This window comes from Pygoscelis adeliae, unplaced genomic scaffold (genome assembly GCF_000699105.1).
Source record: "Pygoscelis adeliae isolate BGI_AS28 unplaced genomic scaffold, ASM69910v1 Scaffold108, whole genome shotgun sequence".
Taxonomy (NCBI): domain Eukaryota; kingdom Metazoa; phylum Chordata; class Aves; order Sphenisciformes; family Spheniscidae; genus Pygoscelis; species Pygoscelis adeliae.
The window spans coordinates 9,280,011-9,307,522 of NW_008825498.1; the positions used below are offsets into that span (position 1 = coordinate 9,280,011).

General features: G+C 36.2%; 1 protein-coding gene across 1 annotated transcript in view; it reads left to right on the top strand.

Moving 5' to 3' along the window:
• Positions 1-27,512, top strand: part of ROCK1 (Rho-associated, coiled-coil containing protein kinase 1) — a 93,385-nt gene that overhangs the window by 34,161 nt on the left and 31,712 nt on the right. Inside the window, exons 3-19 of the mRNA XM_009331451.1 lie at positions 2,623-2,723; positions 3,556-3,693; positions 4,934-5,109; positions 8,076-8,160; positions 10,024-10,168; positions 10,457-10,595; positions 11,471-11,562; positions 11,766-11,925; positions 14,584-14,650; positions 18,772-18,860; positions 20,470-20,518; positions 21,093-21,228; positions 21,637-21,728; positions 21,857-22,103; positions 24,344-24,450; positions 25,600-25,750; positions 26,661-26,821. Of these exons, the coding sequence (XP_009329726.1) occupies positions 2,623-2,723; positions 3,556-3,693; positions 4,934-5,109; positions 8,076-8,160; positions 10,024-10,168; positions 10,457-10,595; positions 11,471-11,562; positions 11,766-11,925; positions 14,584-14,650; positions 18,772-18,860; positions 20,470-20,518; positions 21,093-21,228; positions 21,637-21,728; positions 21,857-22,103; positions 24,344-24,450; positions 25,600-25,750; positions 26,661-26,821 (2,135 nt within the window). The remainder of the gene's footprint in view (positions 1-2,622; positions 2,724-3,555; positions 3,694-4,933; positions 5,110-8,075; positions 8,161-10,023; positions 10,169-10,456; positions 10,596-11,470; positions 11,563-11,765; positions 11,926-14,583; positions 14,651-18,771; positions 18,861-20,469; positions 20,519-21,092; positions 21,229-21,636; positions 21,729-21,856; positions 22,104-24,343; positions 24,451-25,599; positions 25,751-26,660; positions 26,822-27,512) is intronic.

Sequence of the window (27,512 nt, forward strand, 5' to 3'; positions counted from 1 at the left end):
TTCACAGTTCAAACTATATTTGATATCGTACACCATGTTACATGCACATTTTGTATCCTCAGTTATTTACAGAGAAGGTGTGGTGAAACACTTGGAGAAAATAGAAGTTGTATTAGGCAAAGGAAATACTTACTGCAACAGATAATTTGAATGTAATTTTTATGAATAGCAAAATCATTAGTGAGTCTTAAAGAGCTTCGCTTTTGCATTTGGGGCTGAGTGAAGGAAAAGAAAACTTACATTTGCAGTCTGATAATGAATATCTTGTAGGTATAAATAATATACTGTGTAAGATGTGGCCTGAAGTAATATGAAGGTGGAGAACAGACCATATTATTTCACTTCAGACTGCCTTTAGAACACTAATCTTGCTGTGTTTGCTGAAATACGAAAGCAAGCTGTGGATCTGTGAGTAGTGGCCTTAGAGGGAACTGTGAAGTCTAGTTTGTCTCGAATTTCTGATTTAAAAAAAAATAGACATGTAGGAACATTTTCATGTTTATTTTAGTTCTAATAGAAAACTGTTCAAAGTATCTTTTTGCAGTATTAACTGTCCAAACAGTTTGCAACATTATTCTGGAACTTCAAAACGAATTTCTAGATTGCAAATAAAATGGGAGTTTGCGTCCTTTATTTTATAGACTGATTGCCCTCTGTGAGCCAGTCCTTATCCTCTCTTATTTTTCTCTGGTTTACATTGTATATTTGTGGAGCCTCCAAAATCTGCTTCTACCGCCTAAGGTTGTGAGGGTTATTTTTGCAAATGTAGAACCTCATTAATTTTCTACCGTATAGAATTAAAAGAGTACAGAAATCAATATTCAAGATGGTTGAGAGCCCTGCTTTGCAGCAGGGACTCAGTTTTCAAGACAGCATCTAAGCTTATAATCAGGCTTCAGGGCAAGTTGGAGAATGCCGTCTTTTGCCATGGGAGCTACCCCACCTGTTCACACAGCGTAAGCTGGCCGGGCCTCCACTGTTAGTGAGAGATAAGGAACTGCCTATTTAAATATGTTGCAGCCTGATAAACCTTGTTTAACAGATCTTAGAATACAGAGGTCAAATTTCCAACGCTGTTGTTACTGTAACATATTGTTTGAAGATAATCCAGTGTTCATATGTCTCTCAAGCAGTAAATTGCAATTTGCAACTGCTCACAAGCCTGGTTCACATTATTTAAAAATCCTTAGCTTAGGTTGCTCTTCAGATGTATTTTCCTTAATTCTGTTTAAACCGTAGGCGAGGCTTGTGATTGAAAACCATTTAATGCATTCATATTGTGCCTAGCTTTCTTTTGCACTAATGTCAAGATTTTTCATTCAGAAGCGATGGACCTTTTGTTGTGAGATTACTAGGCCGTAAGTTAACAAGAACTAGAAAATAGTTGTCGTGAGAATTACTGCATTTTAGTTCTGTGCAGTCTTACTCATCCTCCACTATAGGTCAGTTTTCACCAGGGCAAATAAGGCGATACATTATTTTTTTTAAAATTACCGCATATTTTGATCCTTGTGTGAAATAACTTGTCAGAATTTACAATTTTAATATAATTTATTGAAATCAGCTAGTGGTATGCTGCATTGCAAAGGGATGGCTTTACATTAGACAGTAATGCCACAGAGTGTTTATTCAAACAAAGCTATGTTTGTTCCTGTTGCAGTAATAAAATCTTACCGAATTTTAATTGTACATATGCTGCTTTTGTTTTACATAATAGCCAGTGTAGGTAGAAATCTAATGATAATTTTCTGTTGTCTGCCTAATCATTTTTTAAAAATATGAACTTAAAAGATGACATTTCTCCTCCTTTTTCTTCCTCTGTCCTTACTCCTTTATAAACTTTGCTTTTAGGCCTAGAATATTATTTTTGAAAAAAAAATATCGTTGCATAATTTATTTTATTAGAAGCATATCTGTTTTAGTAGATGTTCCTTGCTTTTAGAAATACTGAAGCATGAAGCTTTTCCATGTAATCTCATGCCAGTGTTGACCCACATGGATTAAAATAGACTGTTTTAATCTTTGACCAAATTTGGAATTAGAATATCTGCCCGCTGGGAGTTTGTAAATTACTGTAGTTTATAGAATGACAGGTTTATATAAATAATTGCAATGATTCCCACTGCATGTTTTAAATTAAAATCTACTTTTTTGAGTATTAAGAATATTAAAAGTGCAGGAAAGTGAAAGCTTATTTTTTTATAATAGTTTCTTCAAGTGTCTCATATGTGTACTTTATGATACTTTCTCAGATGTGTTGCATATTTATCCAGAAATAATCTTTTTATACCGATCAGCTTAAAAGCAAGATCGTGCTGGGTATGATATTTTTGCTTAGCTTTTTTTGCAGGTAATTATTTTAAAAGAAATTCCCAAATTAAGATCTCTGGTAATTTGTTTGTACAGTAGAGTCATTGCATTATGTTTATGTCAGGTTTTGGTTACTATGGTAATGAGAATGAGGTCATGCATTTTGCAGAGAGGTTTCCAATAGGAAGGTAGGTTCAAAAGGAAGTCCCCTCTTTAAGCAGCACATCTTCTAATAACTATGAAAAATTGAAATGAGATGAATGGGCTTGTTTAAATTGATTATATATGAAATGTGCATTTTCTTTCATGTAGATAAAGACACAGTAAATAAAATGAGAGATCTGCGCATGAAAGCTGAAGATTATGAAGTGGTGAAGGTGATTGGTCGAGGGGCATTTGGGGAGGTTCAGCTGGTAAGTTACGTTTCTGTTTGTGCATTTGAATGTATTCCGTAGTATTTGCTCATGTGTCTGTTTCAGAATACAGTGTTCAGAAGATGAAAGCTTATAATATTATAGCCTTAAGCTCAGTGAAACTTTATTTCTTTTTATGCCATGGAAATGTTTTTGAGACTCATATTTCGGAACTCTCAATATGCACAAATACTTATTTTGCATTGTAGTCATGCATCTGTATTAAAATAAAGTAGAATGTATATTCTTCATAATCAAGATCATCACCCTTTGCCACTGTATACATGGACACATGAACAAATCTTCAGGACTAGAAGAATTTCTGCCAGTTCAGGGACTACACCGGAGTTTTGTGGACATAGTTGTCACAAATGAGAGATGTTGTGTGTTGTTTGTAATAGATTAACAACTAGGCTTGTTCATCCTGCTTTATTAAATTGAGAACTGGTGGGAGAAACTGGAAATATGGCAGTAAGTATACATGTCTGCTAATGAACTCCGGAAAATGCTTCTAGATTTAACTTTATAGTATTTAACAGGTGCCAATATTTGTCCTTTTGAAGACATACCTACAAATTCTAAAGCAACTGTTATGCCTATGGACTTCTATGTTGAATAGTTCTAGCAAGTATTTTAAGAGCAATGCATATGTTGGCAGAAAATGCAATGTAATTATTCTGTAGACCTACAACATATAATTCTTTATTAAAATGTGAAGAGTCTTATAAAACTTGTTAAATAGTGAAGCAGGCGAAGTAATATACTCAGTGGTGGTGTTCATATGTTAATGTGGCAAACTAATACGATCTGTATGTCACATCTGTCTTCATAGGTAAGGCATAAATCCTCAAGGAGAGTGTATGCCATGAAGCTTCTGAGCAAATTTGAGATGATAAAACGATCAGATTCTGCATTCTTCTGGGAAGAAAGGGATATTATGGCTTTTGCTAATAGTCCCTGGGTTGTTCAGGTATAGTGATACTCCTTTTAAAATATTGTCATTACAGAATAGTGTCATTACAACACTGCATGACTTTGAACTACATGTTTTCATTTTCAGCTTTTCAAACTCCCTTTTTGGTTGTATTGATCTGTTAGGGAAATACATTATTGACATTAGGAATGCTGTACACAACAAATAGCAGATTTTGCACTTGCTTCAAAACTGTATTTTGTCATAACGTTTACAAGATAAACTATTCTGTTTATTATTAAAACTCTTTGCCAGATATATATTGGTGAGCCTACTCTGCAGTAATTCTTCAAGGCATCCAGCATACCAGAAAGACATGATTAAGACACAGCTTCTGTATATTCTAATTTCTGTGTGTATATTTGACTGCAAATTATGCCCACTCTGGTGTGTGGGTTTTTTTTTCTTTCCCCTCATTTCAGTGTTATCACTGGCAATTTTTTGGGAGGCATTGCTGCCTTTGAAGTTTTTGAGGAGTGCACCTGAAGCAATCATCATGCATTGTGTGTGCACATTAGTGTTCATTTAAACTGTTCTTACCCTTAAGCATGTAAATTCTTCTGTTAGGTTAGAATTAAACAAAATCATTCAATATTTACCTAGATCAAATAGGTAACTACATTACTGCCTGTCTGGGAGTGATTGTCCAGAATAGTACTTTTATGATTTTCAGAAACTTTTGAGTTACGAAACAAATCTACTTGCATTACTCATGTTGAACAGACCATTGACAACTGTAAGGGAAATATTTCTACTTAATTGTTTAAAAATTAGACTCACTTTGTAAACAATAAATACATTGACAGTAGAATAATAAACATTTAGTGATAACACAAATAGAATCAGGCAGATGTTTGCAGTACAGTAGTTTCATGTTTACATATTTGTCAACTAGCATCCCAGTGAATAAGGAAGCATTTTGTCCTCTTATGCAATGAGCATTCTTTGAAATTATCTCAAAATTTATTGCACCAAATTCACTAATCTTAATTTGTAACCAGGACTCTACTCCTTCCATTGTAATATAAAGGGACAGAAGATTTGGCTGAAATTTACTCTAGAGATTAATTCCTTTTTAGGAGGTCTGCTGGATGATGCAAAATTGCTGCAGTAGTTGTAGCAATTCTGTTACTCTGTAAATCAGTTTGTGCAGAAATTCCTTTGATTTCCAACAAGCAAAAGGTTAAAGATAACTGAAACATTCAGTGACTTGGTTTTTTTCATTTGCTTTTTACAGTTATTTTATGCATTCCAAGATGACCGTTACCTTTACATGGTGATGGAATACATGCCTGGTGGGGACCTTGTGAATTTAATGAGCAACTATGACGTTCCGGAGAAATGGGCAAGATTTTATACTGCTGAAGTTGTACTTGCATTAGATGCAATTCACTCAATGGGTTTTATACACAGGTGAAAAAGAAAAAAGTGTTGTTACATAGTGTTGTTTTATTCCTGGTGCTGCCAGAGTTACTTCAGTAATTGTTTAGGCAGGTTTAAAATTTATGTTACTTCTTCATTATTATTTCATAATTATTCCATCTTTACAACTTCAAAGGTTCGTGCCATCAGAAACTACAAATCTGAGGTGATACAGTCAAAGTAGAGGTTTTCAGCAGGTTGATGTTCCTCAGTTTAGGGAGTAATAAAATTGTCCCACTTTACCAAGAGATACAAGAACTGAAGTGGTATGAACATGTTGGCCCCAAAATGGTTCTTTTCTTTTGATTAGAAAAAGCTGTTTTAGGAATTTGATAGCAGTAGTATCCACTGTTAGGAATTATTAACTCTCTGCTCTGCATTTGAAGCCTCAGCTGGTATCAGTGACCCATTAAACAAGAATCTGTAAACAATGTGAGGAAAATCTCCCAGCTACATGTTTTCTTGTAAGGGGCAAAATGGAAAACTGAGGTGCATAGCAAAGAGACTTGGCTTAGTTTCATATTATGTACTTGCCCTAAAGTGAAATGTAGTCACTTCTCAGATAGGTTAAGTTTTCTTTTTGATATTTGAACTTTTATCTGTTGTTAACTTTCAGTTGTATTAACTAGGAGCAGAAGAATAGTTTTTTCAACGAAAATACAAGAAGAATTTGAGGAAGACACAGTATATAAATTCTCAATTTGTGATTTGGCCAGAAGATCAGTGTTAACATGTAAGCTTTTGCAAAAAAAGCAAAAACAAAGCAAAACAAGCTACTAATCCGTTGCTTGAGTAGGATCTAGAGCATCATTAATTATGTAGCTATGCTACATCTAATGGATAGATTATTTGGCTGAACCGAACCATTTGTACATGTGTATTGCAAGCTTTAGAAAGGAGGCATTAGAAGTTGCCAGCAGTGAGCTTTTTTCCTGAAAATTTAGATTATTTTGACACCAGCAGATTTTTGGACTTTGTTTTCCACTGGAGCTAGTCTGTTCAAATCTGAGGAATGAAAGGAAACTGATGAAAATGTGGGCCCACTGCTTAATGGATCAGGGACCTAGTGACAAAGGACGTGGAAACAGCTGAGGCTGCCGCTTTTGCCTCAGCCTTTGTTGATAAGGTCTGCTTTCAGGCCTCTCAGGTCCCTGTGCCCAGTGGCAGAGCTTGGGAGAGTGAAGCATTACTGTGGCAGAGGAAGATCAAGCTGAGTCCCCGTTATGCAAACTGGACACACACATGTCCAAGGCACCAAGTGGGATGTACCAAGGGTCGTAAGGGAGCTGGCCAGTATCCTAATGATACTGCTCTCTGTCACCTTTGGAAGGTTGCAGCCATTGGGAGATTCCTGATGACTGGAAAGAAGCAAATGGCGCACCCATCTTGACCCGAGAAGGGCAAGGAGGGGAGGATCAGGGGAACTGCAGGATGATCAGCCTAAGGGCAGTCTTTGGAAATCTTACGGAGTAAATTGTCAGGAAACCATTTCCGAGCACGTGGATGGGAAGGTGATTGGGAACAGCCTGCATGGATTTACCAAGGGTAAAGCATGCCTTACCAACCCAATTACCTTCTGTGATGAGATGACGGTGGTGTTGGGTCGACGGTTGGACTTGATGATCTTAGAGGTCTTTTCCAACCTTAATGATTCTATGATGGGCTCCACTGATGAGGGGAGAGCAGTGTGTGTTGTTTGTCTTAACTTTAGCAAGGTTTTTGATGTAGCCAGATTGGAAAGATAAGGTTTAAATAGGTAGAACAAAGGGTTGTGCTCAGTAGTACAATGTCCAGCCAACAGTCAGCTACCAGTGATTCCTCAGCAGGTTGATACTGGTGTCAGCACTATGTTTTCATTCACAACATGAACAGTGTTCAGGTGAGACAGAAAGCATCAGTCATCAGCTGCCCAGCAGGACTTTATAGAAAAGGTGGAGCCAGACTCAAAGTTGCACACTGAAAAGGTGAAAGGCAACGGATGACACAAGTTGCAGCAAGGGAATATCTAGCTATTCATTAGGAAATATTTTTTTTTCATTATGAGGGTGGTCAAACAGTGGAAGAGAGTCGTAGGAGGCTGTGGAATCTCCATCCTCAAAAAAAATTTCAAAACTTGACTGGATTTGACCCTAAGGAGCCTAATACAACTTTGAAGTTGAGTCTGACTCTGTTAGCTGTACAGAGTCAGGCAGTTGAACCAGGGGTCTTAGAAAAATTCCTCCCAACCAAAATTATTCTGTGAGTATACTGATACATTTCCACTGCACTTCATTTCACAGTTATGACCAGAGTTCTCCTTTGAGGTCCCAGAAATATACTTTCACCTGAAATTCATGTTATGCTTTCTTGATAATTGTTTGCTACTGTTATTCTGCTTTAGTATATTTAATAACATTAGATGTGCTGAACTTTACCAGTTACTTTATGAAAACCTCTTTTCTATAATGGAGGTACTTTGTGGAAAAAGGCATAAGGCAATACTCCTTTTGAGCCATGGAAAAATATTTATTCACATTAATATAATTCTGAAAATGACATCCATTTGTTCCCTTAAAATAGAAGTGGTACAGAGAAGAAGGTATGTTTTCAGAGTCTGAGATAGCTAACTCAGAACCAGAACGGTTTTTTTTTCTGTAGCTGGATCCTAGCAGAGAGGTACTTCAACCAGTGAGTGTTTTTTAGGAACTTAATGTTCAACGTTAATGTCCAGATTTCTTAAATTTGGTGACTTCAGACTGTATTCCCACATCCATTATAATTTTTTAAATGTTGTAGTTCAGCAGTCTGTGTTGGACATGATACTTAGAGAAAGCAGAAAAAAAATGGAGGAAATAGTGGTGCTTTCATGTTAGTGTTTTTCCTTGCAATGTTGCATCTGAAAAATAGTTGACTATTATTGTTTTCATAAGTTAAATTGATTTATTTACTTTTAAACAAATATATTTTTCTCCTTTCAGAGATGTGAAGCCTGATAATATGCTGCTAGATAAAGCTGGTCATTTAAAACTAGCAGATTTTGGTACTTGTATGAAGATGAACAAGGTAAACATGTTTTTAATTTCGCTCTTCTGTTTGTGAAAGGAAAACATACTTAAAAGTGAAAAGAAAATATACTGAAAACTTTTTAGCTAGATGAGAAGAGTTGAAAGTTACACTCTGTTCTTTATGCATCCTAGTGAATGACAATGTAGAATGCAGAAATGGTTCTTGAAGTAAGAACTGTATCAACTTCTGTACTGTTTCCTAGAGAAACTTTCTGAAGTCAAGCCTCTGTCTCTAGATCCTCTGGATTATTTAAGTCTTTGGTTATCAAAAGTTAATGTGAAGCAGTGAGATTATTTTTACATAGTGTGTCAGTAATGAAAGAATCAAAACTGATGTACAAGTTGCTGAATCCCAATTGTACTTATTAGCCATATGCTGATGTAGCAAAAGGGCAAATCTGAAGGAAACAGGTTAAAGAATGTCATAGTTATTTATTTTTTTTAATGTATCCCGAGGTCACTAAAAAAACCCAAAACATTTTACAACAGTATTTCAGATACTGTGAAGCACTGTTGTTCCCTACAAAAACTCTGATTGGTTTGTGTCAGCCTGCACATATATATGAGGAAAACAATCTGAAATACGTGGTACTCAGTAGAGTCTGTGTAATATGTACATTGTGTTCTCAACATATTCCAGGAACTTTGAATAAATCAGTGTATTTAGCTGCTTTGCCATAAACAAAAGGCACCAATGAAAACCAAGCGCAGGTTATGCGTACAAATTCAAGGAGCTGCCTAAAGTCACAAACAGTCCACTTCAGTGGAATAGGTGACACAAAATTTGGCTTTATTTTGACTTAATGCAGATTTATCCTTGACTGATTGTGTTCTTAACAATGAGGAATTTTGAAATAAAAAGCATTATCCTAGTGTTTAAGCTGTGAATGCCAAAAAAGAAAAGAAAAAACATTACGAAACTTTGCTGTATATTAGCATTACAGAAGTAAACTTCTGTCAACAACACGTTACATTTTGTGCTGTTCTAAACAAAGCTAGCTGAGTAGTCTTGAACCTAGTCTTGGGTTCCTCTAGTCTTTCGAAAGAGAAAAGTTACTCTGTGGGAGAGAAACTGCTCAGCATAGGAGCTTAATTTAGGTGCATTCTGGATTTGCTGTGTATGCAACAGTGGATTTATATTTGTTATATTTACTTAGTTACATATTTTTATGCAAGTTTTTCTACTGATCCATTTCTAGGAATGGCATAGGATTATTTCAGAAGTGCCTGAATGGCACTAGAGAGGGGCATGTGGTTGCACCTTTCAGCATTCTAGATGCCAGCTCCAGCATGACTGATCTCTGTTCTGCCAGCCCTTTCTCAAGGGTGTGAGGAATGTCAAATGTTCTTCTCACCTGTTACCTGTTTTGAAGTCTGTCTACTTAGAGTTTCAAGGCCCTGTCTACATTTAGTCTTCCTGGCATTAAGTATATTGGGTCGGAGGTGAAAAATTTGCATTTTAGCTGATCCTGTCAGCAAAATCCCTGATGTTGATCCATTTATGCTAACAGAGGAGCTTTCCCTGTTTACGGTACATCCTGTCAGTATGTGACACATTTATACTGGCACGAGCAGGAGAGGCTATGCAGTGTTTACAGGGCCTAGATGCAATTCGGATTACTTCTTGGATATTAACGGAGGTTTTTAAAGTAACTTTCACTGTGTTTGACAAATCTGGTGCTTTGTTCTGGATTTAGTAGCTTAGAATTTAAAAATGTTAAAATACCCATTCAGAAAAGAACATTTGTTGATGAAAGTTGATGTTGATCTGTTGATGTTGCTTAGGCTGCCTAAACTCTTGGAAATGGCTTGCAATTTTGGATCTTATATTTGGGCCTGGCTGTTTTCCTCCTCTTTGTAGGAAGGTATGGTACGATGTGATACGGCTGTGGGAACACCAGACTATATCTCTCCTGAAGTATTGAAGTCCCAGGGTGGTGATGGTTACTATGGGCGAGAATGCGACTGGTGGTCAGTTGGAGTCTTTTTGTATGAGATGCTTGTAGGTGAGTAGTAGGATAATCAGAATTGACTACACTACTTAACTAGACTCCGTGTTAAAGTCACTGTTGTTTTTAACTGTTTAATTTATTACTCTTCTGACATAAGCTGTGGTTTACTGATCATGGTATTTACAGAATATGTTTTAGAAATATTCTGGCACAGTTCTCAAACATTTGTCCTTGCCTCTTGTTCACTTAGTTGCTTCCATTGTTGTGTATGTAGTTCAAATATTATAAATCAAATCTACAATGCTTTTGATCTGTTTTTTAATTTTTGCATTGCTTTTTCAGGTGATACACCTTTCTATGCAGATTCTTTGGTTGGAACATATAGTAAGATTATGAACCATAAGAACTCCCTTACTTTCCCTGATGACAATGAGATTTCTAAAGAGGCAAAAAACCTTATTTGTGCCTTTTTAACTGATAGGTAAGATTTAAACTTTACTCAAAATGAAAGTAAGCCTTTGTTAAGAGAATTTCTTCTCATGTTGACAAAACATATATATATATTTGTTTTGTGTGGGTTTCTAAACTGCTGAACGTAAGTGAGTATTTGGGAGAGGAGTCACCAATGGTTGCTGTTGCTCTTTATGGTAGCAGCATGTATACTGGGGGAAGGGAAGTGCTGCTACTATGGGTATGTCTATCTTTATAAATTTAGTTTGAATATGAAGTGTTACTCCTTAGTAACAGCTACCGTTGCCTTGGTCCGTGTTGCTCAGTGTTGAGGGGCATGCAAAAAGGATTACTTTTGGATGAAGCTGAAGCAAAAGGTGCATTTCAGGAGTGCCCCTAGCTCTTAGTGGGCATTCAGGATCAGGGTGCAGTCAGCCCAGCGGAAGCCCATCTGAAATGTGGGTGTTAGGTCTGTTCCACTTTATGAGTACACTCCTGTTGTACCCATGTTACTTATTAATATAAGCATAACCTTTGCTTGAGAACTGGTGCTACGAAGGAGGGGGGCTGCTGCATTTGTGGGGCTGCATGGAATTCAAACAACAGCATGAACTTCTAGAAAAAGTGGAACTTAGCTGCTGCTTGGCAGCTGCCTAGCCAGTCCGTGATGGTGGAAACAGCATCAGCAGGACTTCTTATGGACCAGACTTAAAACCAGACTGTGTTCTGAAATGTAGCTGCTGTGCTCCTATAGATATCTTCATATGAAAACTTTGAGATACGTCTATTTCTTACCTTAGTTTGTGAGGTAATTTTTTGTCTTTGTTAGGTTATGCCTTAGAATGAGTCTTTCCTTCAGAATAATTTATGTGATCTTCCATGCTTAACCAAAACACTCTTTAACAGGGAAGTGAGGCTAGGACGAAATGGCGTAGAAGAAATTAAACGGCACCTTTTCTTCAAAAATGATCAATGGGCTTGGGAAACTCTGAGAGACAGTAAGTATAATGCTTTTCTCAGAGACAGTGATCTGGCTTACTTGTGTATTATGTCAGCAAAAGGACTGCCATACTTCTTTTTAATGGAATTTGAAGTTTTATTTACTCTGTACCAAGAAAAGAGAAGTTCCCCCCAAAAATTCTTGATTGTGTCACTTGAGTAATACAATGATCATTATCATACTATTCCGCTTTTTTTCTAGCTGTAGCACCAGTTGTGCCTGACTTAAGTAGTGACATTGACACTAGTAATTTTGATGATCTGGAAGAAGACAAAGGAGAGGAAGAAACATTTCCCATACCAAAAGCATTTGTGGGCAACCAACTTCCTTTTGTAGGATTTACGTACTACAGCAACCGTCGGTATGTATGCAGAAAGCAAGCTAATGGTGTATTCTTTTGTCAACACTATTTCTGACTCTTACCAACCAGTATTTAGATACAAGCCTTTTCAGATTCTTACTAATGGGTCAGAATCCTAATAAATTATACTCTTTTGATGCTTCAGTAATGATAACCAGTACTGCTAGTCATCAGTACCTTAAAATATCACACTGAATTTGTGAATGTCTTACTCTGCATTAAGAATATTATACAGTGGTGCTGCAGAAGCTAAGCAAGAAAAATCCACTGTTGCTGCTACTAGGCAGAGCTGCCTGCAGAGGACTGACTTATATATGTAGAGTCATGAATCAGGGATATGAATGTTACTTTGTTTTACTGCTAATTACTGTTCCTGAGCTGTATATGAAGATTCCATACTTTACGTCAGTGTTTTAGCATGTGATAAATTAAACCCTGGCTTAGTAGAAATAAAATATTTTCTACTTGCCTGTCATCTGCTTCATAATTTTTCTTTTTTTTTTTTCCAAAGTACTCATCCACTGCAGAGTGAGATTGTGATGCCTTACCGTTTTCACTGTTGCTTAGAAAACTTTAAATTACATCAGTTAAAATTACATTAATTCATACTTTCAACTGTCATTATTATTGTAGGCACTATGGATAGCTCTTTCTACATTCAAAAATCTTGATAACTTTTTCTTACTTTGAAAGCTGCTGTTAATTGTAGTGGGCGTCAGTCAGGCTTAAAATAGGCTAAAATTTCTAGTGGACCATGTCAGATAGAGACTGTTAGTTTTAATAGCATTTCTGAATAGGAAAGCCTTAAAGGAAATAAATCTGTTTTTTGTCTTTGGATAGAAGAGGAACCACTTTTCCAAGCCTGTGGTGAAATTCTTTCCATCTCTGCAAAGAGTTGGATTTGTTGTTGCTTTCTGCATAGTAAGGTGTAGAAGGACTTGCAAGCTTTGCACACAGTTTGTGTGAGTTCAGCAGTTCAGGCATTTCACCTACTGTTCTGATTTTAGTCTATAATTTAAAAAGTCTTAATTTTTGCCTTGCAGGAAGATTTTGGAATATATTATCAAGAAGGTGAAGTAGCATACAGAAGCTTGTTAATAACAAAATTTCTCTCCCCCTCTTCCTTCTTGGGGGACAGTATCAGGAATTTAGAGAACTACGTGGCTGTGTTTTGCTGTCATTGAAGAACTCTGCTACTAAATGCTATCATAACTTTGTAGCCTTACCAGAACTAAAATGCAGTCCTAGAATTGAATTTTGTCCCATAATACTCTGCTGGTGTGATAGTCTTAAAGTCTGAAGCGACCATTCATACTTGCTAAACGTGTAATCCTAATTTTTATTCCCTTTTTGTATTGAAAATAATTCAAACATTAAAAATAATTGCATATTTAGAAAAAAGTTGCACATTTATCTCCACCCTCCTTTGATTTCATCTTATTCATGTATGCCGGAGAGTTTAAAGAAACAAAAATCTAGGAGAATGATGACTTCTGTCCTTAAAGGAAGTAGTACAATTTTTTAGTATAGAATACTTTCTACAGCTGTAATCTCATTGATTGTAAACTAGGAAATATGGTTGTTTATTATTGAACTTCACCTATAACACAGATTTTTGAATACTAGCTGAGAACACTTTGCAGCCCCATCTGACTTGTGTGTTCTCGTCTGGATTCTGATGGAGCTGGTGCTGGGTGTGTTTAAATATCACATTCTCACTGCTCAACAGCCATGGTGTGCAAAATATGGTGGCTTCTTGTACTCAAGACAGCAAGCCCCTTTCTGTAGGGAACCGTTCCATTTCCTCTTTGTCATTTGATTGTCTGAAAGCAGTCTTGATGTTTAATTTGAGCTTGGCTTTGGAGATGTCTTTGATTTTACCCTCCTTGATCTTTTGGAGAGGTTTTTGTATATGTGAAAATATGCATGTGAAACAAAAAAGATGATGTGTCCATCTTCCTCAGTTCATGTGTTGGAGAGGTTTTCCTCACAAAATCTGATGCAGTTAGAGATGCTTTCTGTCTCTCTAGATCAGTTGCCAGGCCAAGAATATCACATCGAATACCAAAGGAATTTGAAGATAGTAATTTGTATTTATTTACCTGACTTTTCAGAATCATAACAAATAGAAATTTGTGGTATTTTTAGAAAACACTTATGTAAAATAAGAACACTGGCTTCAGGGCAAACTTCTTTGTGTGTGGAACTCTTAGTAATTTTGTTGGAAGTTACACAATCTCTGCAGAGTTCCCTTCATTGCTGCTACTTGCTGCATAAGTGCCTGAGTAAATATTTATGGGATGGAAGCCAATGAGAGTGTTGTAACCATGGAAAGCAAAGATTTTTTTAATGGTTATTAAAAAAAAAAAAGTGGTTGTATTAGTATTTGGCAGAAATCCTTTTTTCTGGAGGTCGTCTACTACAGTTTTCTGCTTTACCCTTTACAATAAATTATGTGAGGTTTTCAATTAAATGTGCTTAAATCTTAAAGTATAATAAATACAGAACTGAAAAAATCTGATTATGTTACTATTTGTTTATACACGTTTTGGAGCAAAAAATATGGGGGTTATGTTTTAGGATGATTGTATTCTGTTTTTTCATAACCTTACTTTTAAACAACTCTTAAAATAAAACTTTTTTTAAATGTTGTTACAGGTATTTAGCTGTCTCTGCAGAAAATTCCAATGATAACAGAACAGGCTCCAGTGTGGATAAAAGTGTGGTATGTCTCACTGATTTTCAGCTTTGTTGGATCCTAGCAAAGAATCTATTGTGTATATGGGAATAAAGTGTTTGAGTTCTAAATGTCTCAAATTATTTTAGTGCTTGGAATATGGGAAATCAATGCATAAATTTTAACTGTTTAGTATGGCCTGCCTATTAAAGCTATTTGAAAAGCAGAATTTCAGTTCTTCATGGAACATCGTTTTTCCTGAATTGGGATAAAAGAGCTGAAACTGCATACTCTTTTTGTGGAACTGGATTCACAGTTTTTATCTTTGAAATGTCAAAGTGTTTGTGCAGTGTTTTTAGAGTGCCTTATCAATCCCAGGTGTATGCTGGCTTTGTGGCAATCATGGAGCCTGGACGTGAGTGTGACAGGAAGCTTGGGCTTTCCAGCAACCCGCCAGTTTAACTCTGGAACTGGACTTCCTGTGAACTAAGTGGGAGGTGGCAGATGATGTACCAAGCTTGGGTATTCCGCTCCTTCCCAAGCGTGTCCCATAAGCTATTGGGAGTTGGGGCACTGAGGATCTGCATTCATAGAGTAGTTCACCTAGCAAGACATGTTCAGGAATTCTCTCAGTTACTGCTTCCCAAGCTTCTTGGCAGTCAGGTTTCCAGGAAGGAATGCTGAGGTGTTGGAAACAAGGCCTGCTTGGATTCTGTGTAAGTTCTGATGTAAATCAGGCTATTCCCTTAGAATAGTCTGATGTTTTACAAATTGCATTATTTCCAGAAGAAAACACTGTCAAAAAATTGATAATTAACCCTACAAGAAATCTTCTTGGCTTTGACTATGATTTACTTTGTTAGTATTTTGTTCTGTTATGTTTTCCATTTAAAGTAGAAAAGAAGCAGATACCTATGCATGTTCCCTTATCGCTTAAACTTGCAATATAAAGGTTTTAATGATATATGGTATTACCCAGAGAAAATTTGTAAGGGGCAGGGGAACTGGTTATGTACTTTATTGGGCTAACTGAATTTATTAAGCATTGAAGTGTCTTGATTTCTTTACGTATGTTGATGTGTTCCGTAAATTTTGTTTTCCTCATAAACATTTGGCTGTGGATATGGTAAAATTAAAACCAGAGCCAGACTTTCAAATATTTGCAGATACTTAAAGCTGTGTGCTGGCCTCGGGTTGACTTTGGAGACAGTTACTCAATGGACTTGGCATAATTAGTGGGATACAGGCACATGCATGTAGTTAAAGGTCCCTCAAGAGTCCTGTCTGTATTGTCAGGTGTATTTGAATGTCCTGTGATTTTAACAATTTTGGGAGGTGAAGCTCTGGAAGGATATGAGTGATATAGAGAGGTTTAAATAAATGTTAAATCTTTACTACAAGGTATTTTTACCCCACAGTTCTTTCTCAGCTGTTTTTCTTTCATTACATGCTGCAATGAAAACGGTAATGTTGACACATGGTTAGCAAATTAATTAGTTCTGGAAATATAACACAAGATGTTACCTGGTCTGTCTGCATTTTGGCATGGTACTGCCTTCTGGGAGGGACTGAGTGCCAGAAATTTCCAAGAAATTCATTGCGTTTTGCAAGTGTGTAAAACTTGACAGAATTAGGCCATGAAGTTGGAGAAAAATGGAATTCAATGTCCTTTAACTGAATTTCAAGCCTCTTTGAAGATCTGATTATTTACTTTGGTTTAGTGCTACCATAACCACCTGTAAACAGTTCAGATATTAAGAAAGAGGAGATTAACAGATTCTTTTGCACTGAGTCTTTGGTGGTCTTCATGGTTCAGGGTGCAGAGCCAGACACACTATGCCGTGGTGATCAAAAAAAAAAAAAAAGTATGGCAGTTCCAGAGGGATTTTTCTTGGCTTCTCTGCTGTAGAGAGGCTTTTCCATATTCCTTTCCTCCCCTGCCTCCTACTCAAAATGGAAACTGAGAACAAACTAAAACATAAAGGAATGCTTTTATACTGAGTTAATTGTAACTTGGGATTTTCTTAAGGTATTATTTAGTCCATTGATATCCGATTGTGCAAAACTTCGCTGGAAGCCTGTTGTCTCGCACTAATGTAATTAGACTGCTCAGCAAGCTCAGATAGGCCCCTTCGGGTACAGCACTATAAAGCATCCAGAGACAGAAAGAAGCAAGAGGAGGCAATAGAGGTCCAAACTAGTAGGAGTCAGTACAGAAATGCCTCAGTTGCCAGAAGTCTTTTTGGACCTGTTCCTCATCCATCCCATTTAGTTCCTTTATGCAGCCTGTCTGGAAGGGCTATAAAATGAGTAACCAAGGAGTGGAAGAGCAGCTATGTTGAAGCTTCTTTATTTTTGTGCATTAGCTGTGGTCCCTTTTTATTAAAGTGAGAGCTAGCCTTTAAATAGCCTTGCTTCTTGATTTCTCAGTGGTTCGTACCAAGGAGATAAATGTGTTGTGTACTGATCCTCCTTCCTTTTTCCTCAAAGTTTAGATTTAGAGGTCATCTCTGTGGGTTTTGACTACAACCATTGTCTCATCCACATGGTGTTATGTTGTGTGTCACACCAGTAATTGGTTTTCCAGAGCTGTTCTGTAAGTGCTGAGAAGTCTATTTCTTCCAGTATTTCCTTGCTTTCTCAAGGCTTTGTGGTAGGTAGTGGTAAATATATAGAATAGTGTGGTGAATATGTAAAATACGTAGTTTCTGCTTAGTCCCCAGTTGCCATGTCTGTGTTCTTCCTCTGAAAACTTCAGAGCAGCTTAAGAACATGGAAGAAAGAAAAAGGAGGAAATGAGAAGGGATGTCCAGTTCTTGAGAGCACCTGAGTGCTCCATGCTTTATTTCCTACTCAATGGGAAGGAGAACAGATTGAAAGTAGGAAGTAAGAAAAATGCATGCCTGGAAGTAGGCAAAAATAATCTCACCTATAACTTTCTCATTTAATATGGATAAAGCATGCTATAATATGTCTCCAAACTGAAATCTTAGTTTAGGACTGTACAGAGGGCAGTCCTTGTCGAGAACACTTACTGTTGCTATCAAGAAAGAATGGAGACAAGTATAATTTGTCTCCTTTCATGATCTCAGTGAGCAGTTCTAGTTTCTCTAAGCATATTTTGTGGGAAAACAAAAAAAGGAAGAGGCAGACATAGGAGGAACTGTTCTGTTGCTCCTTTTTTCTGGGATGATTGTGTAAGAGGAGTCAGGCAATTGTCAGAGTTTTTGAAATTAGAACAAGGAACAAGAAAGCAAAGGGTCAGAACCACTTGAATATGTTGCTTTGAAGAGAGTCTAGGTTAGGACTGTAATTCTTCTCTATGGAGTTCCAAGAGTGTTGAGGGAAATGTGGGAAAGCTAAATAAGGCTGAAATCCTGACAAGATCAGCAAAAAGGTTTAAAAGAGTGAATCAGCATGGGCTTGACTTAATGAGCTTCCTTAAAGTTGACACCATCTTGTTAATTGAGGATTTTGCTGATATTGGAGTGGGATTATTGTGCCCAGAGATGCAGTAGAAGGTAGATATTTTAAGACTACATGAAAAGAATTAATTTCTGAATTTATCTTGCTGGCAAACGGCACATGCTATACAGTAATGTTCTGTATTAACATCTGAAGTTTGTTACTATTTTCAAACCTTAGTACAGTGCTAGCTGTAAAAATTATCTGATTAAATAGATGTTAAGAGCATTTTCTCCCCATTGCTAATAACTGACAGGCCTTGTTCTGCTTCCTGACCTTGTTGAGAACTTGAAGATGCGTTGCAAAATACATGTCGTGGTTAATGCTAGAAAAGAGAAATGTTGAGACTAATTAAAATAATGTCTTACATCTTTGCAGTAATATCTTTAGTCTGATTCTGAAGATACTTAAGGAGGATTTGACTTAGCTTAGCCCCATGAATTTTGATGGAACTATTCAGAACCCTAAAATTTTATGTGCATTCAAATTATAAAAATGCGTAATATTGAAGTTGTTTCTTGTAATTAACTCTTTTAGATTTTTTTTGGGCGGGAAATCACATTTTAATAAGGTAAAAATCTAGTGTTTAGGTAGAAGTGAGTAAGCTGTGATACAACATAAGCAGCACTGAATATTCTAAAATACTTTTTTTGAAGTTTTTAAACTTAATGCATGTTCTTTCATGTACAAATATATATTTAAAGCTGGAAAATATGCAGAAGATGATCTATGAGTTGGAAGAACAACTACATAATGAAATGCAGTTGAAAGATGAAATGGAGCAAAAGTGCAGGTGAGACTTTGAACTTTAATTGTTTACATAATTTAAATACATCTAACACTTCAGTTCTGTACTACTGCTTTAGGGATTACCAGAATAACGCTAAGAATGGTACTGTACTTCTCCAAGGGAGTTCCAAGCACAGGTTTAAGTAATCCTAAAACAATGTTTAAATGGTTTTCTTGAATATAGTGTGAAGAAAATGTTTTGTTTTCCTTGGCACCCATGTAACACGTATTCCTTCTGAACACTTGAATGTTTGAGTTTACCCAACATCTCTGAATTCAGATATTTTATTGGACTGAGGTTCACAAGGATCATGCTGATTTTTTAAAATTGTAAAATACTGTATATACAGCACATATCGGATTATTAAAATTAACTAACTGGTTTCTAAATACATGGTACTTGTTGGAAAACCACATTCCTTTTTTTCCTGTGACTGATAGATAAGAACAACTATTTGCTTTCTGAAGTCTTGTTTCTACCATGTTGAAGAAGTAGCTACGTGAGAATTTGCCTATTTCTTGCAGCTACACTTACGAACAAACAGTTGGGATTCTTCTTTTTCTGATAATCAGAAACTTTTACTCAGATTCATGCAAACTAAATTCCTCTTCAGTTAGCTTCTCCTTCTGAAGTCTTGTCCTGAGGGCCTGAATAAAGCCAGGAGGCAACACTAGGTATAGGATGTAGGAAGAATTTAGGCTTGTGAATTAGGACCATAGTGTGTAGCTGTATAAGCTACTTATGTAGGAACTGGTAGCCAAAACAGTCCGGTGGGTATTTAGGCTGTGTGACACTGTCGCTTACTTAAACACAACTCCACTGTTCACACATTCTGATTGCTTTCCACAAGCAGGATGTACGTTGCTTGAAAGATACTCAGTAATTGTCTTCCTGCGCTACTACTGAAGTTGTCAGAGCACAAGAGTGTGTCTTCTGATATGTCATACTGTTTACTGCAGAGTTAGTAGATAAGATCTATTGCTGTAACTGCTCCTCATTGTACCTGCCAGGTAACATTGTCTGGGTCCTTTTTGTTATCTCTTTGAAGAGGGATAGCTAGCTACAAAAATGCAATGGATCTGTCAATGTTATTGCCAGTTAACTGAGATTTTACTGTGCACTTAACCTCACTCTCTCTATAGTACTATGTTCTAATACATTGCTTCAACAGAGAGACTTTTAAATAATACTATTCAAATATCTTTATCCATAGTAGGGAGCTGTCTGCTATTGAATTAATGAACCATTTTAGATATTTAGAAAGTTCACAACTAGAGGAAGTTTTAGCAGTTCACCAGGGTATTCTAATTTTAATGGTAGCCTGTTGTGTACATATGCTATGTTTACATTTGCAGATTAAGGGAGAAAATGTGGCACCTAAAGTTTTGCATATATAATCTGCAGCACAGCTGATAAATACTTAATAATATATTTTACAGATTATTGCCAGTGATTGATTGTTTTCTTCAATTTCAAAAGTTTATTACAAAATGGCATTAGCCAAAATGTAAATGTTCACTTTAGTAATGGTCCCAAATTATTTCACTAGAAAAACACTATGTATAATGTATCCTTCTCAAATACTACTTACATGATTTTCTTTTCTTTTTAGATCTTCAAACATAAAGCTAGACAAGATAATGAAAGAACTGGATGAAGAGGTAATTTTTTTCTCACTGAAGCCTTCTTCGTTGGGTAAAGAATGTGGATAGTACTTTCATGATTTAAGATATTTCTTCCGTGACTAAAAAAATTGTTCTGAGTTTAAATTTGAGACCAAACCATCACATTTCAATATGTAGCATTGGGAGAAATATTTTTATTTGTACACGTTTTCAAAACCTTTTTCTTTCTGCAAGTCACACTGAATTCTGTTTCCTCTGCTAAGTGTTTTGCTCAGTCTTGATCATCACAATTTCTCTGGAGTTTATCAAAATCAGTTACTCTAAAAAATTAATGTACAGATGATTTTCTATCGAGACCTTATGTTGTCTCTTCATAATAATTTTAATAGTTACTTACATATAATCATGTTTACAATAACTTTTCTAGTAATTTCATAAATTTGTCATGTAGAAGTTAAAAAAGCCATCTTTTTCTGAAAACCATTTCAAGGAAGCCAGAAACTCATTCATTGGAAGCAATGCATCAGTTTCCTTGATTAATTGCAGAGATACTTGTTTAGGGATCATTCCTTAAAATGTAAAGAGAAAATACCAATGCTTTTAATTTTAGGGAAATCAAAGAAAGAACTTGGAATCAACAGTGTCTCAGATTGAGAAGGAAAAGATGGTATTGCAACATAAGATAAATGACTACCAAAGAAAAATGGAACAAGAGAATGAAAAAAGACGGAATGTGGAAAATGAAGGTATGCCACGTTGTCCAAACATTGACACTGGTGAGGTGTATGATGTGTTTTGGGGAATAATTTACTACCTTAGCATCTTAAGTGCTACACAACTTTAAAGAGATCTTTTCAAATAATGAACACAAATTTTATTTTTATTTGAGTTTTAACGAGAACATAGTATTTTTGTCTTATTTTCAAATTTGTTCTCTACAGTACGCATTGTTGTTCTGCAAGCACAGAATTTGACCTAAGAATGTATATACGAAGCAAAAAGTCAACGAAAGACCTATTATATGCCAAGAATTTATTTGAGCATGTTTGTGTAAAAAAACAAACAAAAAACCCCAAACAAACCACCACAAAACCAAACAAAAAACACTAAGGATTTTTTACATCTGATGTATTAATGGTGTCATTTCTCTTTAGTGTCCACACTAAAAGATCAGATGGAAGACTTGAAAAAAATCAGCCAGCATTCACAAATGACAAATGAGAAGATAACACAATTACAAAAACAAGTATGTTGCTTCTGCTCATTGTCTTCATTATTTCTTAGATTTGAAAAGCCGTATTGAGCATTCAGATATAACAAAACTGGTCCCATTAATTTTTGTATTTGAGAATCTTGTCTGTTTTATTTTAACAGCTAGAAGAAGCAAATGATTTGCTGAGGACAGAATCGGATACAGCAGCAAGACTGAGGAAGGGTAACACAGAAATGAGCAAGTCATTAAGTCAGGTAGAATCACTGAATAGAGAACTGCAGGAAAGGTGCAGAGTTCTAGAAAGCACAAAACTGCAGGTGGAGAAAGATTATTACCAACTGCAGGCAGCTTTGGAGTCAGAACGAAGAGACAGAAGTCATGGATCCGAAATGATTGGAGAACTACAGGGTAATTCTTCTGTATTTATACTTTACCAAAAAAGTTGTGATAACCCTACATTATTAAATAAATTAATACACAAAGGGAGGAAAGCCAACGTGCAAACCGAGTGTGACTTAATAGAACAATTTCTGAAGATTGGATCTTGCTTCCTGATGATATCTGAGCTGCTCTTGGGAAGGAGAGTATCAAAATCAGAGTGGGAAACCACTGATTGTAAGTCTATGGGGCTGCCCTGACTAAATGTCTGAGTCCAGTGGTACAAAAATATGAAAAGCTGATACAGTGCTAGAGAAGACACAACACTGTCTTACTGCCTTGGTGCAGTAGCCAAGTTGACGTACCCTGTATTTTTTCTTCTTTCATTTGTGGAGAAAGCTATTTTGTTGTTAAATTGCATTTGTTTTCTTTTATGATGCTTCTACTTACTTTATAAGCAAGATGAAGAGCATAGTAAGGGGTGCAGATGTGGAATCCCTTTTTTCAGGATGCTTGGAACTTTTTACCATTTGTACTTCTGATTCTTCATACTAGAAACTGTTCAGATGTGTTAGTTCATGACTGTGCCTACGCTAGTGGATCCTGCCTCTTAACTTGTCATTTTAAACCATCTGTCTGCAGTATTGAAAATCATTCTCCATGAGGCACAATCTGTTGTTAAGGGCTTTTGAGTGGTTTTGGTTTTGTTTTTTTAAGGTAAACTTTGCTAGCACAAAGAACGAACTATCAAGAACCCAGTTGCCTGTTTACTGTGCTTCAAATATACTAAATCAATTCCAGTTGAATGATTGTAAAGTTCCTCTGAAATGACTGTTTGCTCCAGTCTGTTGTTAATTGCAAGCAGGGGGTACAAATGGCATGAGAAGACTATTCTGTGCGCTTCAAAATGTGTTTTTGACCACATCCAACTCAGCAGCCTGCAGGAAAAGGATATTTTTCTGAAGGGTGTAGGGTTAAGGTGCTTTGCTGGTATATACCCAAATAGCTTTATGTAATTCAGACACTCATACAGCTGTTTTTAAAAGCACATTTAAAATGAATGAGAAAATTATAAGATTTAGGAAGACTTTCTCTTCTTCCATCTTGTAGTTTCTTGCATATTGCCAGGAGGTTTCTTTATACTCAAAAATTAAGTGAAGCGGACTGTACCTGATAGGTATATTTTTGTATACTGTATTTAAGGTATTAAGTGTAATAGAGTAATCCAAAATACTTTTAATGTATTTCTTTTAAAGGAGCTAATGCAAATTCTTCAGTCTAGAAATACATACTACTACTTCAGCTTATATATACACACACACACACTCTAGTGCTCTGGCGTGCGCATATATACACACACACACTCTACTACATTTATACACACACACCCTACTACATTTATATATACACACACACTACTTTGGGGAGACCTTATTGTGGCCTTTCGAGTACTTAAAGGGAGCTTATAAGAAAGATGGAGAGAGACTTTTTACCAGGGCCTGCAGTGACAGGACAAGGGGCAACGGTTTTAAACTGAGAGTGAGTAGATTTACATTAGATATAAGGAAGAAATTTTTTACAATGAGGGTGGTGAGACACTGGAATTAGGTTGCCCAGAGAAGTTGTGGTTGCCCCGTCCCTGGAAGTGTTCAAAGTCAGATTGGATGGGGCTTTGAGTAACATGATCTAGTGAATGATGTCCCTACCCATGGCAGGGGGGTGGACTAGATGGTCTTTGAAGGTTCCTTCCAACCCAAACCATTCTGTGATTCTACTTAGTATAAACTTCCAGTGCCACACAGGGTCTTGTGGTAGATGCTGTGGGGGACGGGGAATAGTTCCTTTATCCATGGCAGAGCACTTGAGTCACAGTTAGGTGAACACTTACTGTATTAGTACCAGTAGACCCATTTGAGACTGACTTTCTGTGTAATGTGCCTTATCTGCATATTATTGGAGTTAACATCAGAAAAGGTGCTTGTTGCATAGCACAGCAGAACTTGGATTAATGGAAGAAATTTTGCATACTAGATATTGGGAGTGATGGAAGGCAGGTACCAAGTGTTGCATGTGATTGTTTTTTGTGAATTGTTACTAATGGCATGCATAAGGAGTGGCTGAAAAGATCAGTTTCCTTTACAATGTACAGCCTTTGTGTATCTCAAATTCGAAGGTGTAAATATTTCAGGGGCCCAGAAATCAATAAAGGTTGAAAAGCCTATTGATCTAAGTCGAGTAACTACTAAACGGTATTTCATTTCTTATGGCAGTTCGGATTACAACTTTACAAGAAGAAGTAAAAAACGTTAAAAACAATCTTGAAAGAGTGGAAGCGGAAAGAAAACAAGCACAGGATATGCTTAATCATTCAGAAAAGGTATGGTAATATGATGTTGAGGCTAATGTTCTTTGTCAGCTTTTGACTATTTTCAAATAGTATTTATTGATGTTGCCAAGTCCTGTGTTCTTGCTCTAAAACAGTCTTGTGTTAAAATGATTAACTAAATAGTGCTAATTTACAATCTCATCAGGATGGTAAATCTCACAAGTCCTCAGGTAGTTCTAACTTGTAGCTTTGGGTGTAAAATTCATGTTTGTCATTCACTAGCACTGATTCAAAGATCTAACCCTTCTGCCAGTAGCAAGTAACTCTTGTTCTGCCTGCCTAACTATCGCTGCAGAGACTTGCCTCCTGAAAATCTATGAATTGACCTTTTTAAAACCCTGAAATTTAAATTTCTGCTTTTACCGGATTTTAATTTGGCTAAATCAGTGCCAGACCTTTTGATCAACTTTGGAGATGAACCGTTTCGATTTTTTCCTCCCTCCCTCCCTCCCTCCCTCCGAATGGTAGCAGCATGTTCCCCTAACATCTGATCCCTGCCCCAAGATGGAGAAACAAGTAAAGAAGAGTAAAAGGAAATCCTGCACCCTTTTTCCAGATAGAGCTAACTATGTCGCCTATGTGTTGAGGTCAGGTAAAGACTTGCTGGCTGTGTGGTCTATCCAAATAAACCAGAGAGATATGACTACCTATGAGGGAGGGTGCAAATAGTTACCGTTCTCATTTGGTGTTATGTGAAGCAGTCATCCAAAGGCAAGTCCCTGTCTCTCAAAGCTCATCTCCAGTGCTTGTTTCATGAGTTACTGTTAATGGCTGGCAATCCCAACAATGAAGTAACAGAATTGCATCCAGGTAACAATAATTCAAATTTCTCTTTGCTCTAGTGTTGTCAGTGGCTTAGTTGTATGTTTCCAATTTAGGTGACTACTGATTAGTCAAACTGACAAGTTTCCATTATCTTATGAATTTATAGTCTACTGAAAAAAAAAGTTAATGAAGTTTTCTCCAGAGCACTGAGTACAGTTTTTGTCTGTTACCATTCTTTATTAAGCATGGAAAATAACATTGATAATTTCTTCATAACAAAAAGTTAACACTAAAAAAGGGAAGAAGGGAAATATGATTCCCTCAGATATTATAGAAATATTATAGAAATCTGGTAACTTTTTTTCTTATCTTTAGGAAAAGAATAATTTAGAGATAGACTTGAACTACAAACTCAAATCATTACAAGACCGGTTAGAACAGGAAGTAAATGAACACAAAGTGACTAAAGCTCGGTTAACTGACAAACATCAGTCAATAGAGGAGGCAAGATCAGTTGCAATGTGTGGTAAGTGTTTCTTGCAAGTTTCAGGTGAATACATAATAAAAGGTATTCTGATTATGATATCTTAAAACACATTGTCTTATAATGTAGTACTTTTATACAAGTGTTTAATTAAAGAAAATGCATATTAAAATCTTAAAACATATGCAATGAAAACTACACGTTTTAAATTATTTTCTCTAACATGGTACTTGTCTCATAAAAATTGCATTGTTTCTTAATGTTTTGGATATCTTACTGCATTTGCAATTCAAAGCCTTCCTTGGCTTCTAAAATGCTACTGAATCTGGAAATTCTGGCTAATGCTGAACGGAATTGAAAGAATGCATTATCAAGACACATGTCTTGGAGCATTAATTCCTGTGTAACTGCATTAAAAATATCAGTGTTGTATTAGGCTTGCCTGAAGTGGTGGAGTTTCTTTTATAGGTACATATCCATGAATCAAAGATATGTCTTGATATCGTAATTGAATCCATCAGGTTTTCTTTGTGAAGGTCATCGGTATCTGCATGTGTAGTTTGTAACTTTTCAGAAAGCTAACATGAATGGTAGCATTTCTTTTCTTTCCCTCTACTATCCATTCATGGAAATGAAACTTTGCCTTTATTTCATAATGATTACTTCAAGAATCTGCATTTTTTTCTTTCTTTCACTATTTATCTTTCAGTTGTCATGATAATATTCCAGTGCTTTGAATGCAAATTGGAATTATATTTCTTTTTTAGTGTTTCTTGTAATAATGCCAGTAAGTTTTTACTCAGCAATCGGTCCATCTAACAGCAGAGGAGCTTAAATAGCTGAACAAAAGGGTCTGAAAAATATTGGGATATTTAAAACTGTGTTTACAATAGCATTCTTGTAGATGCTACATATTCATTTTTGTTGTTTTTCTTTCCTTAATCTTGTTTAGAAATGGAAAAAAAAGTAAAGGAAGAAAGGGCAGCAAGAGAAAAGGCAGAAAATCGAATAGTTCAAGCTGAAAAACAGTGTTCCATGCTGGACTTTGACCTGAAGCAATCTCAGCAGAAACTGGAACACCTTCTTGAGCAAAAGGAAAGACTGGAAGATGAAGTAAGTAAAATGTTCATCAATAACAATTTTCTATATAAATAATAAATTATAGTTGCATTGAGAAATAGAAAATTAAATTCACTTACACTCAGCTCCTTGTATAATACATCTCTCAGTAGAACTGAAGATCCTTGTTGGCCTAAATAGTGTTAGGTAATTTCCACTTGTTTCTTAGCTCTTGGATGCCTTACATATTTGAGCCCTTAATTTAATATAATGCAAATTTTTGTGTCTCCTTTTCTTTTTTTTTTTTTAAGGAAAAACTTTCTTGTGAATTTGACTGTGTAGTCTGATTGGTTTGGGTGGTTTGCAGTTCTGAGTTCGCATTCTCCAGAAAAGCATTTGTTCAAGGAAGTGCAATTAGAATATTGAATGTGAAAACTAGGTACTAAGAATAATAGTTTCATCCTTACTTTTTCTTTACAGGACACTGGGAATGAAGGTTATAACACCTTTCTTAGGGGTCACGACTTGTAAATTAGTTTTTCTATGGCTGGTAGGCTGCATTTATTTCTAGCGTGAGAAGTTTTTAAGATCTGGAATCCACAGAGAGGTTTGCAGGACCTTTCAGCAGACGATTTGAGTTTATTCCATTGTTGCCTTTAAGATAAGATAAAACACATTTGGGACTTTGAAATAAGCTAAGTATGGGGAAGCTTTATCATCATGGGGCATCATATCAATACATTGT